We start from the raw sequence: 18,365 nt of genomic DNA on the forward strand, positions 1-18,365 counted from the left end.
AATAAGGCAGTTCATGGTCTACTTCTTGAGCACCGGTGCCTGCAGCACCAGCTAACTCGACAGGCAATGCCCAATCAGGTATAGCACCTCAGTGTCCAGTTCTTACCCTTCGCATCTCCCAGCGCCAGGAAAAGCGGCGTCGTTTGGTGCAGCGGCGACGCCGGACTGTATATCATCGGCCTCTTGTACAGCGTAATCACCGTCGCCCCGCCACGCACAGCACCGTCCCCGCCACCTTCGCCACCCCGTCCTTCCTATTCAACCGCACCTGCTCTATTATGCAAAATTCAAAAAAACACATACACATGTTAAAAAAATATATATCCCGGTTTGTTTTCCGGCGAAAGTTTAGGCGGTGTCTGATCAGATTGAGGGTCTTACCGGAGGATGGCTGCCATGAGGAAGGTGATTCCTGGGACAGAGTTCTGTATGGCGGATGCGAAAGTTGGAGAGGAGAAAGAACTAAAGAATACGTACAATTTTACCATTACGCAAACACACAATTCAATTTTTTTTGGCGTTAATGTCACAGACCATTGGGGGAGATGATATACTGCCAAGCTAGCTGCAGAAAAAAACAGGAATTAAGAACTGAGAATTGCAGGTCCTAATATATTGATCCTAAAATTGATCTCATGCAATGATAAGAAGTTACCAATAGAAGTCAGTCAAGAGAATTGCAGCTTAACCTATCAAGTTATCAACTGGCTCAAGGACACAAATGTAAAGTGCTTTGTGTGTATGAAACAACGTTGTACAAGGTTTATAATGTAGACAGAACTCACGCCGATTTCTCTTGGCCTGTATATCTTCTAATGGTATATTTGCTTCGAAAAGGTTTTATAATGGAGATAGAACTCACGCCGAGTTCTCCTGGCCTCCCCCATTATAAACCTTTTCTATTTATTCAATCTCCCGTTCTTCGTTTTTTTTTTTTATTTCTTCAAACGATTTCGCAATTACTATTTCTTCTAATGGTATATTTGCTTCGAGTGCATAAGCTTTGTTGAATTTCCTCTGTTCATAGTTTTTCATTAATGTCGATGAGTTTTGATTTTGCTTGCAATCTTCTTATCTGGGTAAGTTTCAAATTTCAAAATTTCGTTGAAAGTTTCCTTTTTCCATTTCCAAAAATTTGGGGTTTTAAAATTTTCTCTAATCGTAATTAATTTCTAAATTAAAATCCGTGTTTCCAATTCTGAGGAGGGACTTTTCAACCAGCATTGGTCTCGACATGGCGAACTCTGGCGATGCGAGCTATCTCCGGTGAGTCCGCGGTTGCTCCTGGCCTCCACCATGGAAACCAGTACTCCAGAAAATCCCAGTAGGTTTGCCAGCAAGTGCTTGTGATGCCCATAGCTCATGGGTGGCATCAAAGAAGGCCTTGAATTGAGCAGGCATCATTTCGAAACGAGAAGGAAACCCAATGAGAAAGCCATCAGCATCTGCAAGTTGTTTTGGCTTGATTTCTGCCACATCATCTGCAAGTTGTTTTGGCTTGATTTCTGCCACGTCATCTGCAAGTTGTTCTGGTTGGTGCTGCAGGCGCCGGTGCTCAAGAAGTTCCCCATGAACAATCTTATTCTTCTAATCCATGCAAATGTGGTTAGATGGAGTAACAAGATTTGCTAAATTTCGCTACCCCATCTAGCAAGATTTGGTCGTCAAAGCATCAATACATGAATTTCCTTTACTATTTAAATCTCGCTATTTGGTCCATTAAGATTTAAAATTTTGAAAATTATTTTTTCAAAAGATATATTATTTATAGTTTTTTTAAAAAATAAATTAAGAAAAAACTCATATTGGCGAAGAGGAGGAAAAACACACATGGAGGGGGGGGGAAAATACTCCATGCCATGCAATAATTCTCCTTTCCATTTAAATTAATATATTTTTTAAAAAATAATAAATTGGGAAAAAACTCATATCAACGAAGAGGAGTAAAACATGCAGGGAGGGGGAAAAAATACTCCATGCTATGCAAATCTCGCTGGTTGTGGTAACAAGATTTGACCGCCATGCATAACATATAATTTTCCTTTTCATTTAAATTTTATTGGATCAAGCAATAAATTACATAGAGTTATTTTAGAAAATCCAGGATATTATTTTAAAATATATAGATAAAACGGGAAAAGCTCGAGCAAAATAGATAACCCGGTCCGCTGCCACACTTTTTAGAGTCTGGATGAAACGAGTGGCTGTACTCGTCAGCTTCTTCCAATATTAGAACAGAGGACACTGCGTGCCCATGGCCGCCACCGGAGCTTTCTTCTCCCACTACATCCATGGCGAACTCAATCACAGCCATAGTCTCTAGCTCTTCTCTCTTCTTCTGCAATTTCACAAAACCCACTTCGAGAATTAGGGTTAGGGCGTTCAGTGCAATGGCCGTGAGCGCCAATGTGGTTCCCGCCATCATCGTCGGAGGTGGGCGTGTGGGCAGAGCATTGCAGGACTTGGGTGCCGGCAACGATGTTTTGGTGAGGAGGGGTGAATCCGTGCCGCTTGATTTCCCCGGCCCTGTCTTGGTCTGCACGAGGAACGATGATCTCGAAGCCGTTCTTCAGTCCACTCCGCAGTCTCGCTGGGACGGTACCGCCTGATTACACTTGCTTCTTCATTGCTCTATCCTCTTTCTCCTTCCCTCCGTCATTGTTTTTTTCGATTTTAAAAATTCTGGGTGCAATGTTTTCAATAGAAGGTTCAAATATTTTAATCGTAAGAGTACATGTCCTCTCAGAAGTTGTTAATCTTTTTTCGAGTTGATTTAATCAGATGAAATCAGTTATTGTAAACAATGTCATGACATGGGTTATAGTTGAATTTTTTTTTTCGGAGTATCTGTAGATTATATGAAATTTCATAGTAGTCACTGTAATTTGATTAGGAGAGGTGATGGTAGCGCGCATTTGATATAAATTGACTAGTTCTTGTGGAATATAAATGTTATTTATAGTGATTTTATTCAGTTGCATAATATTTATATTCATTTCTCTTGAAATTTCCCTAGTTTTAATTTAATTTACCAATTTCTTTGTGCGTTCATTTAGTTGAATGGTGTTTGAAAATCATTCATCTGCCTTTTTTTTAACGGTGGAATTCCCAATTATTCGTACTAAATTTGTTGAAATATCCTGTATTCGGTTCATCATAGAATTCATTAAGCCGTGGACAGATTTTTCATAATTCACAATAGCTTCACTATATTAATCTATATTCAATGTTTATTTAACCTGAAAATTTACTTATTTAAACCTGATATTTCTGAATTGTTTCATACTGCTTTTGAATTGCATGTCATTTGATCAAAATTTCATCTGATGCCAAACTGTGTCGGTGGTGGAACTGCTGTGTGTCATTGATTACAGTTATGTTTGATGATTTTGCTAGTGATGGGATGTATCATAACGATCCAGCAGATTTGGTTTTCTTCCAGAATGGGATGCTGGAGCCATGGCTTCAAAGTAAAGGTCTGAATGATGCAGGCCAAGTGTTGGCATATTTTGCTGTATCAAAGCTCGGTGAGCCTCCTGTTGATGGGAAGACTGATGCCAATCCTGAAGGGTTGACCGCAGCATATGGGAAATGGGCATCAGCACTAGCTGCTAGGTTGCATGCTGGAGGCCTTTCTTGCAAGGTAGGGATGAATCTCGGTTAGTTGTCTTACATGTGGGAACCCCTTGAATTAGGTAAAAAAAATTAAGTTATACAGCATGGTTTTATCAAGGTTTGAAGCTAAATTTCAAAATTTGGTAGTGATGGAAACAGAATTTTATCTTGTGGAACTTCATTAGGACTTAAGAATCATGGTTCTGTGGACTTCATTTGCTGCAAATTGTGAAAAAAAAAAAAAAATTTAAAATTTTAATCCTGGTTATGGCTAAGTACTTCAACAGGTTCTAGAGAAGGAAGCCTTTGAGAAACAAATGTTGGAGAAGTTGATATGGATTGCTGCGTTCATGCTTGTTGGAGCTCGCCGTCCTGGAGCGACTGTAGGTGTTGTAGAGAAGGAATACCGATCTGAGGTGAGGTCCCCTGTATCCAATGATTCTTGTTTTTACGAAAGTTTTGGGTCTTGGACTCTAAAAATATTTCTAGCATTGGATGGTGTTTGTTGACACCCTATTTTGTCCGAGTCAATTTAGTTATAATTGAGACTAATTAAGGGTTAGAAGAGCAATTTAAGAGTTAATTGGAGCTCAGGAGCAGATAATTAAACTTCAATCCTTTGTCCCTACATTACAATGGGCAAATCTAGCATTTAGGGTAATTTGGGACCTTAATTTTGTAATTGAACGCTCATTTAATCAGAAAGAAGGCTTATCCTCTTTTAATTTGAAATTAGACAAGAATAGGGTAAAAAGAGGACCCAAACACCCCTTTTGGACATGAAAGTAAACTCCTTTTGAGATAAAGGGTATTTTTGGAAGAGGGAAAAAGGGGAAGCCCTAGCTTTGATTTATTTAAAGGGGCTTAAGCCTCAAGGCAAGACTAGGGCTGCAAATAAGCCAAACCGAGCTTTAGCATGTTCGGGCTCGGTTCGAAAGAAGAGTAGCTTGGCTCGAGCTCAGGCTCGGTTTATTTCGAGCTCATAAAAACAAGCTCAAGCTTGGCTCGAAAATTTAATTAATGGCTCGGGCTCGGCTCAAGCTCGGCTTAGATTAATGTTTAAATTTTAAAAGACCATTTAACATTTAAAATTTGAAACCCACTCAAGCCCATTCTCTGGCTTCAGTACTAAAAGGCCACAACATAGGCCTACAAATAATATATTATATATAATAATACAATAATGAAAAGATAAAAGCCCAAGTCAGTTTTCCAGCAAGCCTGCAGTAGACCAGGGGGCTAGACAATGGATTTTATAAGTAGTAGAGGAAGCAATTTTTTCTTAGCTTTCCGATGTGGGACAACCATGACGCAGGCAAAGCCACCTTGAGTTACAGTACCAGATCTTGTTGTTTCAGTACTGCTCATCGTCTGATTTGCAGGGTCAGCAAATTCTACAGCATCTGATGATGACTCCAACTCCGACGGTGTCTCCTGCTCTGTACTTGTTCACATCTGATCCCATCTCCACCACCTCCTGCCCAACTTTCTCAAAACAAATCACAGCAAAGAAGTAAATTAAGTCAAAAATCAAAGAGAGAGAGAGAGAGGGTATAGGGGATTTGTACCCAGGAAGAACCATTGGATTTTTGGACATACCAAGATCATTTTTTATCTGGAGTAATTTGTACAGGAAACTTCCTTATTTAAGTCCTCTTTCCCATTTATGTTATTCATTTTTTAATGAAGCTAATAATTATGTGTGTTTGGGCTCGGCTCATTTACTAAACAAGTTGAAAAAATGGGCTTGAGAATCTCTCATTTGAGTAATAAAAGAGCGCAAATTAGCTCTTACCGAGCTGAGGTCCCGAGCTGCTCATGAGCGGCTTGGTTCGTTTGCAGCCCTAGGCAAGACACACAAAGGAGGAGGCAAAGGGAGTGTACATACACTCCCAAAGGGAAGACAAAAGAGAGAGAAAAAGAGAGCAGGGGAAAAAGGTAAGAAGAAGGAGGCAACACATAGAGAATAAAAATCCTAGTGTAGGAGATCCAAAATAAGAACTTGAAGATTCAAGCTGGTAAAAGGATGATTTTTCAAGGTTGGAGAGAGAAACAAATACAAGAAGACCAAGGAAGATTTCATCCCTTAACTCTAATATGTAAATGTATGATTTCTTGTATATCCAACTTCTTTTGTTTGCATGTTAAAATATGTTTTTCATATGTTTCTTAACACATGATTTCAAGCTGTATTCTTCCGCAAAATACAATATTAAAGGTTTGTTTTTTTAGGCTTGATTGCACATACTCGGCCATTAAAGCATGATTGAAGGTTCTTGTGGTTTAAAATAAAGTTGCTTATGTTTGACATGAAAAGCAATGATAGAGCTTAGATTTTTGCATTGTATTTGTGCTTGAAGTTCAAAAAATACTTAATTTAGTTAGAAAATTGTAGAAAAAAGCAGGAGGAGAAGCTAGTTGAAGCTTCATTGGCCGGAAAAAGAGAGGAGGTAGAAGAGTTCAAAAATATCGAGTTTTAATGTACACAAGGGGTTAAAAAATAGGAAATAGGTTAACCAAGGTCCTTAGGATTGAAATAAATAGAAAAACACATAAAAAAGGTTTGAGAAAACCCAAAATACGGCTGTCACCATGGTCACTAGCAACAGCTGGCCATGCATAAAATAGTTGCGTGTTTTAGGATTTTTCGTTAATTTTTTTATTGGAAAAGATTCCTAAGGTCGAATGGAGTCAAACAAAAAAAATGACACTCAATTTGGAGTTTAAAAGAAGGAGATATAAGGATTTGAATTTTTAAGTTTTTGGAATCTCCGCCGGTGATTTGCTGGAGAAGACGATTGGAAAAAGTCTTCGGCGTCCTTTTTAATTCATTTATTTATTTAATTAGTTAATAATCTTTTTTAACCTTAACTCCGCCTATGATGCACTTAAATTTCCTAATTTTTTCACACACAGCCAGTCCCAAGCCCGGGTTAAGGAGGAGGGTTGCGTTAGGTAGCTGACAGCCAGCGTAAAATTTGTCAGATCACTATGATATGAATCGTTACCGAATATTTGCTGGGGCGTCCCCTACGAGCGACGCGTTGCACTTGAACCACCCGGGTGTAGCGAAAAGTGGGCGAGGGTGGGCTAGGTAGTCGCCCCGAAGCGACGCGCCGTGTCGGCGCCCGGGTACGGTGTCAAATATGCGAGGGTTCCTGCATCATTCTGGACGTGGGCAGGTAAAGACATTAGTTCAGGAAACTAGGATTAGATTAGCAACTTGGAATATAGGGTAAAAGCATGGAAATTGTGGATACAATGATTAGAAGAAGAATTAATATAATTTGCCTTCAAGAAACTAAGTGGGTGGGGGAGAAAGCTAGAGAAATCGATAAATCAGGTTTTAAACTTTGGTACACTGGAAAAGAAAAACATAAGAATGGAGTAGGCATTATTATAGACAAAAATTTAAAAGATAGCGTTGTGGATGTAATTAGAGTAAGGGATAGAATTATAAAAATCAAAATGGTATTAGGACAAGAGATAATAAATATCATTAGTGCTTATGCTCCTCAAGTTGGCTTAGTAGAAAATCTTAAGAGACAATTTTGGGAAGATATGGATACTATTATACAAGGCATACCAGGGACTGAAAAAATATTTATAGGAGGAGATTTGAATGGACACGTTGGAAGAGATAATAAAAATTATGAAAGGATACATAAAGGATATGGATATGGAGACAAAAATGAGTCTAGGGAGATGATCTTAGACTTTGCTATGTCATATGATTTTAGTATAATGAATACTTGCTTTAAGAAGAGAGAAGAACACTTAATAACCTTTAAAAGTGGACAAAATAGAAGTCAAATAGATTTTTTTTTAACTAGGAGGGTAGATCATGTATCATGTAAGGATTGTAAAGTTATTTCAGGTGAAAGTCTAACCACACATCATAGAGTCTTAGTGTTAGATATATGCATTAAAAAATGGAAGAAAAAGGATAAAATAAACCATTGTAGGAGAACTAGATGGTGGAACCTAAAAGGAGAAAATATAGTAAAATTTAAAGATAAAATGATCAAAGATGGGGATTGGACCTTAGAGGATGGGATAGATTCAAATACTCTTTAGAATAGATTAGCTAGCTCTATTAAAAAGATAACAAAAGAGATTTTAGGCGAATCAAGGGGAAGATTCTCAAATAGCAAAGAAAGTTGGTGGTGGGATAAAGATGTACAAAAAATCATAAAGACAAAAAGAATTTGGTATAAAACGTGGCAAAAATGTAGAAACAACGATAACTTTGAAAAATATAAGGAGACAAGAAAAGATGCAAAAAGGGTCGTTAGTGAAGCTAAATATAGATCATTTAATAGTTTGTATGATAGATTAGGTACAAAAGAAGGGGAAAGAAATATATTTAAACTTGCTAAAGTTAGAGAACGGAAGAACAAGGACTTAGGAAATGTAAAATGTATAAAAAGTGAGGATGATATTGTCTTGGTTAAGGACGAAGATATTAAAGAAAGATGGCGAAGTTACTTTAGTAAGTTGTTTAATGAAAACCAAATGCTTAAATTTAGAATTGTCAAATGAGGAAAAGACTAAAATTATAAGATTTATTCAAAAAATTAGAGTTAACGAAGTTATGTTTGCACTAAAAAAGATGAAAAATGGGAAAGCTATGGGAGCAGATAACATCCCAATTGAAGTTTGGAAATGCTTGGGTGATAACGGAATTATATGGTTAACTAATTTATTTAATACAATTGTAAAAACTAAGAAAATGCCAGATGAATGGAGGAAAAGTACTTTAATACCTATATACAAAAATAAAGGAGATATTCAAAATTATAATAACTATCGTGGAATTAAACTTATGAGTCATACGATGAAACTATGGGAAAGAGTAGTTGAACAAAGATTAAGGTTAGAAACGAAGATCTCAGAAAATCAATTTGGTTTTATGCCTGGGAGATCTACCACAGAAGCTATTTATCTTTTAAGAAGATTAATGGAAAAGTTTAGAGAAAAGAAGAGGGACTTGCATATGATATTTATTGACCTTGAGAAAGCATATGATAGGATATCTAAGGAAGTTTTATGGTGGGTTTTAGAAAAAAAGGGTGTATGTTGTAGGTATACCGATGTCATTAAGGATATGTACGATGGAGTAATGACTAGTGTAAAGACTATAGATGGAGAAACTAGAGAATTTCCAATTACCATAGGTGTACATCAAGGATCTGCTTTGAGTCCTTATTTTTTTGCTTTAGTGATGGACCAATTGACTAAGAGTATTCAAAAGGAGGTTCCATGGTGTATGTTGTTTGCAAATGATATTGTATTAATTGACGAAACTAGGGATGGAGTAGAGGCTGAGTTAGAATTATGGAGAGAAGCTTTGGAATCTAGAGGCTTTAAGATTAGTAGAAATAAAACAGAATATATGAAATGTAATTTTAGTAATGATAGGAGGAATATGAAAGACAAAGTTAAACTTGATGATGAAGAAATAAATAACACTTGTAGATTTCGATACCTTGGATCTATTATGCAAGCTGAAGGAGAAATTGAAGATGATGTAATACATAGAGTTAAAGCAGGTTGGGTAAAATGGAGAAGTTCTTCAAGTATTCTATGTGATCGTAGAATACCCTTAAAATTGAAAGGGAAGTTTTATAGGACAGCTATAAGACTAGCTATGCTATATGGATCAGAATGTTGGGCGACGAAGAAACATAATATCCAAAAAGTAAAAGTTGTCGAGATGAGGATGCTTAGATGGATGAGTGGTATAACATTGAAAGATAAATTAAGGAATGAAAATATTCGTGGTAAGTTAGGTGTAGCTCCTATAGAAGATAAGATAAGGGAAGGACGACTCAGATGGTATGGACACTTGCAACGTAGGCCTTATAGTGCACCTGTGAGGAAGAGTAACTTAGTTACTGTGGGGGGCAGTAGAAGGGGTAGGGGTAGACATAAAATAACTTGGGAGGAGATAGTGAGTAAGGATTTAATATCTTTGAATCTATCAAAAGAAATAGTCCATGATCGCATAAATTGGCGGAAAAGGATTCATATAGCCGACCCCACTTAGTGGGACTAAGGCTTGGTTTTGTTGTTGTTGTTGTAATCTTTTTTAACCTTAAAAAATTCATTAAAAAAGATACTTTTTGATATCTAAAAAAGTTATGAAAATAATAGGAGACAACCTAAAAAAAAAAATTATATTTTATTTTAATTTTTTTTTCTTAATTTTTTTTAAATTTATTTTAATTTTTTCTTTTAATTAGGCTGTTTTAAATTTAATATATATTTTATTTCAGGTTTTTCTTTAAATTCGTATTTGAAAAATTTAGGAATTCCTTTTTAAATCCTTGGGGATTTTTATATTAATTTTCAAACCTCTTAGGTATTCTATATTAATTTTTCGGTGTTTTTAAACTTTATAAATTTATATAAATTACAAAAAAATTCTGAAAAATTCCAGAGGTATTTCTACTCTGTTTTTTTTGCTTCCCAACTCCCAAGTGTTTTGAGTACTTTTGCATTTTAATTTGAATCTAAGAACTTGAAAAGTGCAAAATCTCGAACCTCGGGGTCTCCTGTTCCTTCTTTTGCATACAATTATTAATATATGGTAGCATGAATGTTCCGAAGGAAGTATGCATCATGTATGCATTGACTCAATAATGTACATGGGTGCCGTACTATGATATGGTTTGCTTTGTAGTAAGATAACTTTGGTTTACTATCTTATATGAGTGTGCATTGAATGTTTTGAAAACCCTAAAACATTTAACTAATCCGATGATGGATCCCTGAAGAACATGTTATTTTTCATGTATGCATTGACTCAATAATGTACATGGGTGCCGTACTATGATATGGTTTGCTTTGTAGTAAGATAACTTTGGTTTACTATCTTATATGAGTGTGCATTGGATGTTTTGAAAACCCTAAAACATTTAACTAATCCGATGATGGATCCCTGAAGAATATGTTATTTTTCATGTGATTCTTGAAGTGAGGAAGTCTTACAATACTGATGCGTTGTTTGATGGTTGTAAGGCAGAACAATTTTTAATGGCACAGTAAATAAACATATTAAACATTTAACTAATCCGACGACGGATCCCTGAAGAACATGTTGTTGTTGTTCATGTGGTTCTTGAAGTGAGAGAAGTCTTACAACACTGACAGGTTGTCCGATGGTTGTAAGGCAGAACAATATTTAATGACATAGTAAATAAACACATTAAACACTCCCCTTCAACTATAGAATTGTATGAATATGATTATATATATTTAGTATCAACTTAAGATTGAACATGATGATGTGTTGTATGCTCTATGTGATAAAATCATATTTTCCAATGTTATGAAACTTAATTAATAAATCCGACGACGGATCCTCGAGGAACATGTTCTTCTTCACGCAATTCTTGAAGTGAGGGAAGTCTCACAAAACTAATGGATTGCCCAATGGTTGTGAGGTGGAACAATACTTAAAGGAAAGGTAACCTAATTAAAAAAGATTCAAAGACTGCCTTGATTAATGTTTGAACATCTTGAACTTATCGTGTTACCATTTGAAAGAAAAAGTGTGCAAGGGATACCTAATGCCTTCCCCTTGTACAACTGAGCTCCAGAACTTGGCTTTGGAATGTAGATTAGAGATTATTGGTTCCTTAGACCCTTGGATTAGCTAGAGACCTAATCAATGGTAATTTAATGAACTTAACCACACGTAGATAAAAAATGGTTAGTAGTGACCCCGTGAACCTATATAGTGCAAGATAAAAGACATTTAACAACATTCTTTAAATAGCCATCCTCTTGGAGGCGTTGGATCCTGGTCCACATGCGTTAACAATGTTTCTTTACATACTTTATGAGATTGATAGGAAACTAAGGAAAATAACATGAAAATAAAAGTGCATCTGTTTTGATTTTTGTAAGACTAGCCTCATCCAGACTCTTACATTTAATTAACTGTCCCCATCTTAATTGTTGTGTCACCTCATAGCATTTTACTATCATATGTTCTCTATAATTGTACAACCCTCCCACCCCTATCTCCACCCACCAAACAAATAATCTTGTGCGCACATGTTGTGTGGTGTGGGACTAACTTGCCCACTACATTAGATCAACAACAACTTTTATTGCAAATGAATGCAATAATAAATGTGAAACATCTGTTATATATATTTGCTTATATCATCCACCTGCCTCCATTTTTCTTCTTCATTTCTAGTTTTCTCTTCTCATCCTCTCATTTTTCTCCTTTTTTTGTGATTAAGAATCTTGGAAGATTTGAAAATGTTTTATGTCTTGACCATTGCTCACCCTCTCTTGTCATCTCTTTGTTCTCCTCCTCCTCCTCCTCCTCCTCTCACCTTTGTCTCTTGAAAATAACAATTTTAAAAATATAGTATTACGTCTTATTCATATCCAATACAAATCTAAATCTAAGGTCTCTCCAAACATGGGGTTTGCGTATTTAAGTGTATGAAGTAGTAATTACTATGTTTAGGAACATGGTATTTGCAGCTTGGATTTACAGTAGCGTGAACTTGTTGAAAGCTTTGTTGAGTAATTAGGTAAAATGGAAGACCTAAACTCAATGATAGATCTCTCCCTCTATTTATAATATATTTAAGTACAATAGGAATGACCATAATAACTGTACTAATTCACACTTATTACTAACAAAACTCTAATACATAATAGTAATGCTAAAAGACTAAATAACCATTAACACTCCTCAAGATGGAGCATATATATCATATGCTCCTAGCTTGTTAGAAATGAATTTCACACGAGCACCTCCCAAGGCTTTAGTGAACAAATCAGCAAGCTGAAACTCAGACTTCACATGTTCACATGAGTGGGTGTAATGAGCTTCTGTACAAGTTTCTCTTGAATAAAGTGACAATCTACTTCAATGTGCTTTGTCCACTCATGGAAGACACCCGGAGCCAATATGAATAGCAGCTCGATTATCACACATCAACTCCATAGGCTGAGAATGTGGAAAACCTAGTTCTTTCTACATGTTTTTTAACCAAACAAGTTCACATGTAGTGTGCGTCATAACCCTATACTCTGACTCAGCACTCGACCTGGCCACCACAATTTGTCTCTTACTTTTCCAAGACACCAAATTACCACCGACAAAGATACAATACCCAGTTGTGGATCTTTGATCGGAAGGTGATCCGACCTAGGAGGTGAACAAATGTGCTAAGGCATGTTTAGCGACCGAGGAGAATGTGTCTGAATAATTCAAACCATACACTTAAGTATACCCCTTAGCAACAAGGTGGGCCTTCAGATGAGCTACGGAACGATTAGGATTGACTTTGACATTGTACACCTAGTGACAACCAACCATAGGCTTATCAAGAGGAAGAAGTACCAAATCCCAAGTATCATTATCATGTAGTGCATGCATCTCTTCAACCATTATTGTCCTCCACCCAAAATGGGATAGGACTTTAGAAATAGATCTTGGAATAGCAATAGAAGAGAGAGTACTAACAAAACAGTAATAAGAGGGCGACAAGAAATCATAACAAACAAAATTAGAGATTGGATGTTGGGTACAAGTGTGTTTACCTTTTTGAACAGCTATTGGAGGATCAGCATCATGAGAAATAAGACCATCTGACAAGGGAACTAGAGGCACGGTAGTGGAAGCTGGAGGAGGCACTTCCCTCTTGAGTCACCGTGTGTATACTTGCAAATTGGGATGATTCAAGCGATGAGAAGGACTCAAATTGGATGAAGATGTAGGAGGATTGGGCACAGATACTAGGTTGGATCTAGAAGGCAAGGCAAAGGAAGGGACTCATCAAGGTCAATAGAACTCAAGGAATCAGAGTAGTATGGTGTAGACTCAAAAAAGGTAACATTAGCAGAGACAAAGAATCAATATAAAGTAGGACTATAACATCGATATCCCTTTTGAGTATAGGAATAGCCCAGAAAAATACATTTAATAGCTTGAGGATCCAACTTATTCATTCTTGGAGATAACTTATGGACAAAGGACACACAACCAAATATACGAGGAGGAAGGGAGAACAAAAGAGCCTTAGGAAAGATAACTGAATATATGGAATTTTATCTCCTAGGGCAGAGGATGGCATTTTATTGATGAGAGAGCAAGCTGCGAGCACAGCATCACTCTAAAAAACTTTGGGGACATTCTTTTGATTCAATAAGGTACGAGTGACTTCAAGAATATGTATGTTTTTCCATTCTGCAACTCCATTTTATTGTGGAGTGTGGGCACAAGAGGACTAATGGTTTACACCAGGGTTACTTATATAAGTACTAAATTAGGTACTGAAGTACTCCTTAGCATTATCACTACAAAGTATCCTAACTGGGATATAAAATTGAGTCTTTATTTGGGAACAAAAAGCACAAAAATATCAAACAACTCAAAACGATCTTTCATTAAATATAACCAAGTCATCCTATAGTAGTCATCAACAAATGTAACAAAGTACCGAAACCCCAACTTTGATGTGACATGACTAGGACCCCAAATTTCAGAATGGACAAGCATGAAAGGACTAACCACCTGTTTGTCAACCCGGGGAGCAAAGGGAACACGATGATGCTTGTCCAATTGACAAGACGCACACTCAAGATTAGACATAGAACTCAATGTAGGAACTAGCTGTTTCAACTTGTCGAAGGATGGATGACCAAGGCGACAATGGATTTGAAGTGGTGTAGCTGCGACTGTGCAGGCAATGGATGGAGAAGGCAAGTCAAAGTAGTAAAGTCCATGAGCTTCACATCCTGTGCCAATTGTCTTTCTCGTCTTTAGATTTTGAATAACCACAGAATCAGGAAGAAATGTGACAGAACAATTTTGTGACTTTGTAAGTTTACTAACTGACATAAGATTGAAACGAGATTTAAGAATGTATAAAAGCAGAAGAAAAAGAGATAGAAGGAGTAGGATTTACTGTTCTTATCCTCTTAACAGCAATAGTGGACCCATCAACAAGGGTAACTTGAGGGAGATTTTTAGGATATTGGAGATCAGAAAAGAAGTTGGCTGCACCTGTTATATCGTCAGTGGCAGCAAAATCGATTATCCAATTACTGGTAGGAAGGAAGTAATGTGATAAGATGCTTATTGAGACAATTGATACTGTAGAAACCTTGAATACTCCTCCTCTGATATAGTTATAGTACACAGTTCACTCAAATAAGTGAACTAACGAAGGAATCATACTTTTGGGATTTACAAATGCCATCCCAATATTCACTAACTTAGACCCATGATCATAAGATTAATTGCTGGAACAATTGAAACAACCATGAACAAGGTGGCCCACCATGAACAAGTCACAGATAAATCAGTACGAGGATGCCATAGCACCAAGAAACTCAGACGCAGCCCCAAGAAAGCAACACTTAGCACTGGAACAATTGGTGAGGTGAACCACTAAAACTACCATGAACAAGTCACAGATAAATCAGTATGAGGCTGCCATAGCACCAAGAAACTCAGACGCAGCCCCAAGAAAGCAACACTTAGCACTGGAACAATTGGTGAGGTGAACCACTGAAACTACCATGAACAAATCATCAACTACCTCAGATGCAACCCCAAGAAAGCAACACACGAATGCATTGTCACAACAAAGATTGGATCTTTGAGCAAAAAAACACATGCCCAACAGCTTGATATTTTGGTATACGAAAGGAATTAGAACAGTGAATTAAAAAACACAGCAAATCCCACTGTTTTAGACCCAATAAACTCAATAACCATTGATAAACAGCTTCATGAAGCATCAAAGTACCATTCCTTGGGTGCTGCACTGCCACGGATGAGGTGAACGACTCACGGACGGATATAGCACTGCCACAGCCTCACAACTGAACATATGAATGCTGTCACTGCTCCAAAAAACTCACAAAAAAGCCTTCACAAACCTTGAACAGAAATTAACGGAATGCTGCAAGTGCATAATCGGAAAAGGTTGAATTTGAGTAAAAAAACTGACCTAACAGCTTGATAATATAGTCTAGAGAAGGAATCAGAGCACAGCAGAGGGAAAAAAAAATGTGGCCAGAAATTCACTCACATTCTGGCGCGTGGGGTTGGCCCTGCTGCCATTTGGCCAGCACGTGGGGTTTTGTGGGGCAAGGCGTCCGGGGGGTGGGGTCTGTTTATGGGTGTATGTTGGTTTTGTGAAATAATATGGGATGGAGATGAATCTAGGAAGGACAGCCACAGGAATGTTGTTCTCCTTCGCACGGGGGTCCTCCGGCAATGGGGTTGTGTGGGATGAGTTGTTGGGGAGGTCTATTTATGGGTGTATGGTTGGTTTTGTGAAATATATAGGATGGCGGTAAATCTAGGAAGGACAGCCGTGGGAATGGTATTTTCTGGCAATGGCCAAGGAGAATAGGGTTTAGTTTGGATCATGCTCTAATACCATGTTGAGTAATTGGGTAAAATGGAAGACCTAAACTCAATGGTAGGTCTCTCTATTTATAATATAAGTACAACTGGAATGACCATAATACCCTTACTAACTCACACTTGTTTCTAAAATCTTGATGTAACTTCATATTGAGTATTGTCCAACTATAAACAAATCCATATCTAAGGATTGAAAATGTGGCACTACAGATTATTTGTTCACAAACACAACATAGAGGAATTTGTGTACCTTTCTCTTGTCCAATTATATTTTGAAGAGATCTAGAGGAAGCTAGATTACCAGAAAGTGCTTAGATTTATTCCTTCAAATCTTGCAAGAGTACAATGATGTAAAACAAATTTAAATATCCAATATAGGAAATCACTAAAATATACATAGGCGCACATATCTATGTGACACAGTCTGTAGAAGCTCTTTTAATTTCTACAGATAACAGTTATATCATGATCTCATAACTACTTGGTTGGTGGTGTTTTGTTTGTTCTTATTTTTATCTTTTACTTAGCATATTCAATTATGGTTTTTTGTTATGAGGCTGCTTCTTGATTACTATGAAGCAGTGGTTTCACTTGTTGGACCTAAGTAGGAATTATCAATGGTTAAGCTTGGTTGCATAGGCCTTTGGGTGTTCGCCTAATCAATTTATTGAGTGCATAAGTGAGTTCAGATTAAGTAGGTTTGGCTAAAGTAGTGTTCTCCATTTTGAATGGGGGCTCATATTAGTTTGAAACATATTCAATAAATCCTTCTATATTTCTTAGTTTGGGTTCGGAATCGGACAAAAGTTGCCATATACTTGACAGTTTCTGCTCTAGCAGAGAGAGAGAAAGTGCAGCACCATGTGTGAGGTTTTTTTGGGGGGGAGGGGGGGGGAAGGGGATGGCACGGACACTAATTGATTGGCGTCTCTTCTCCATGTATGTGTTAGCAGGTGTCTAGGCTCATAGCTGAACTTGCAGCTGCAGCTGCAGCAGAAAAAAGCATAGTATTTGAAGCTGCCATGGAGGATAGATTATGTGCTTACTCACGGGCAGTCTCCAACTTCCCAACGGCTGTTAAGGAGGTAAAGTCTTCAATTTGAATGGTGGAATTTCTTGAGCAAGCACATAAACTTTCAAATTTATTTCATTTGAGTTTGAGCTTGAATAATGCTCGCAGTTCAAGTGGAGAAATGGCTGGTTTTATTCGCTCTCTGAGAAGGCAATTGCAGAAGGGAAACCTGATCCATGCCCCCTACATACAGCATGGCTTAAAGAATTGAAAGTTGTCTGAAGTACGAACATTTTGTGTAGAGATGGACCAAAAGTGTTTGTTGCTTGGCAACCAATGCCGTTCAAGTTGAAATCCATCATGTTCCTTTACTTTCATGTATTTTCAGCACTTCTATGACTCACATTGACCCTCCGATTGAGAGCACTTAAAAAAAAAGTGCTTATAGCACTTGAGTTTTTTCCTTCTTTGATTTTATTTACTAAAGGTATGGAGAGAGAGAGAGAGAGAGAGAGAGAGGGGGGGGGGGGGTCAGCGGGGGTAGGGGGTTTGAATATGATTAATATTGTTTGGTAATGGCGGTGCTGACAGGGCTGGGGGTGAGTTTATAAGGTCAGTGGAGTTGTTGGTTGTAGGAGTAGCTGGGGGAGTGGGGGTGAGGGGTTTATAGGAGGTTTTAGTGTCTTTAAGGGATGAGGATTAGGTTCTGATGGCGGATGGAGATTTAAGGTTGGGGTGTAGTACTCCCAAGTCAAAAAAAAACCGAAAAGAAGGAAGGCAACAACTATATATATATATATTCCTCTAGGATATGGTTCAGGTGGTAGTGCGGGTTGTGGGAGTGTCTCTCACGAGATCAGGTGTTCAAACCCTCCTGAGCTCGTTTCTATTCCTAGACTCTTGAATTTATTTTTCCTTTGGAGTTGTGGGGTCAACGGGGCGCAGGATTAGTCACATGGACCGTAAAATGGACACGTGAATATTCGGTGCGTAATTCAAAAAAAAAAAAACAACTATATATATATATTAAAATAAAAAAATTATTAAATGGATATAAATGTATATTTGATATAATTTTATTATGAATACAAAAATAATATATTTAGTTAAAATAGATAAAAAAAAACATAATTATATTAAATATAACGTATAAATAGGATATACTTAATAATTTTTAAATAAATATTAATATGTAGTTTTAGATAAACCTAGAGAGATCTTTAAATGCATACTTAAATTTGATCTTATTTATACTTTGTATTCGGACAATTGTGTTTTTGTATTAGTAATTAATTCGATAGAATTGATTACTATTACAAAAGC

The 18,365-nt window shown here is 37.1% G+C and overlaps 2 protein-coding genes across 3 annotated transcripts; one reads left to right on the plus strand and one right to left on the minus strand.

Moving 5' to 3' along the window:
• Positions 1-1,257: 1,257 nt before the first annotated feature.
• On the minus strand, positions 1,258-2,293 carry LOC131158561 (probable NAD(P)H dehydrogenase (quinone) FQR1-like 3). The gene is made up of 2 exons (XM_058113428.1): positions 2,237-2,293; positions 1,258-1,587 (listed from the first exon to the last, which is right to left on the minus strand). Exons 1-2 carry the CDS (start codon positions 2,291-2,293, stop codon positions 1,258-1,260), a joined length of 387 nt encoding a protein of 128 aa, XP_057969411.1.
• LOC131157053 (uncharacterized) lies at positions 2,123-17,503 on the plus strand. Of its 2 annotated transcripts, none has more exons than XM_058110904.1 (5): positions 2,123-2,598; positions 3,426-3,643; positions 3,903-4,031; positions 16,984-17,115; positions 17,211-17,503. In XM_058110904.1, exons 1-5 carry the CDS (start codon positions 2,292-2,294, stop codon positions 17,322-17,324), a joined length of 900 nt encoding a protein of 299 aa, XP_057966887.1. In that variant the 5' UTR covers positions 2,123-2,291; the 3' UTR covers positions 17,325-17,503. The 2 variants fall into 2 exon arrangements, with proteins under 2 accessions (XP_057966887.1, XP_057966889.1); XM_058110906.1 differs by having other exon boundaries at positions 2,145-2,598; positions 3,443-3,643.
• Positions 17,504-18,365: the final 862 nt, after the last annotated feature.

The sequence above is a fragment of the Malania oleifera genome, chromosome 6 (assembly GCF_029873635.1).
Source record: "Malania oleifera isolate guangnan ecotype guangnan chromosome 6, ASM2987363v1, whole genome shotgun sequence".
In the NCBI taxonomy this organism is placed as follows: Eukaryota; Viridiplantae; Streptophyta; class Magnoliopsida; order Santalales; family Ximeniaceae; genus Malania; species Malania oleifera.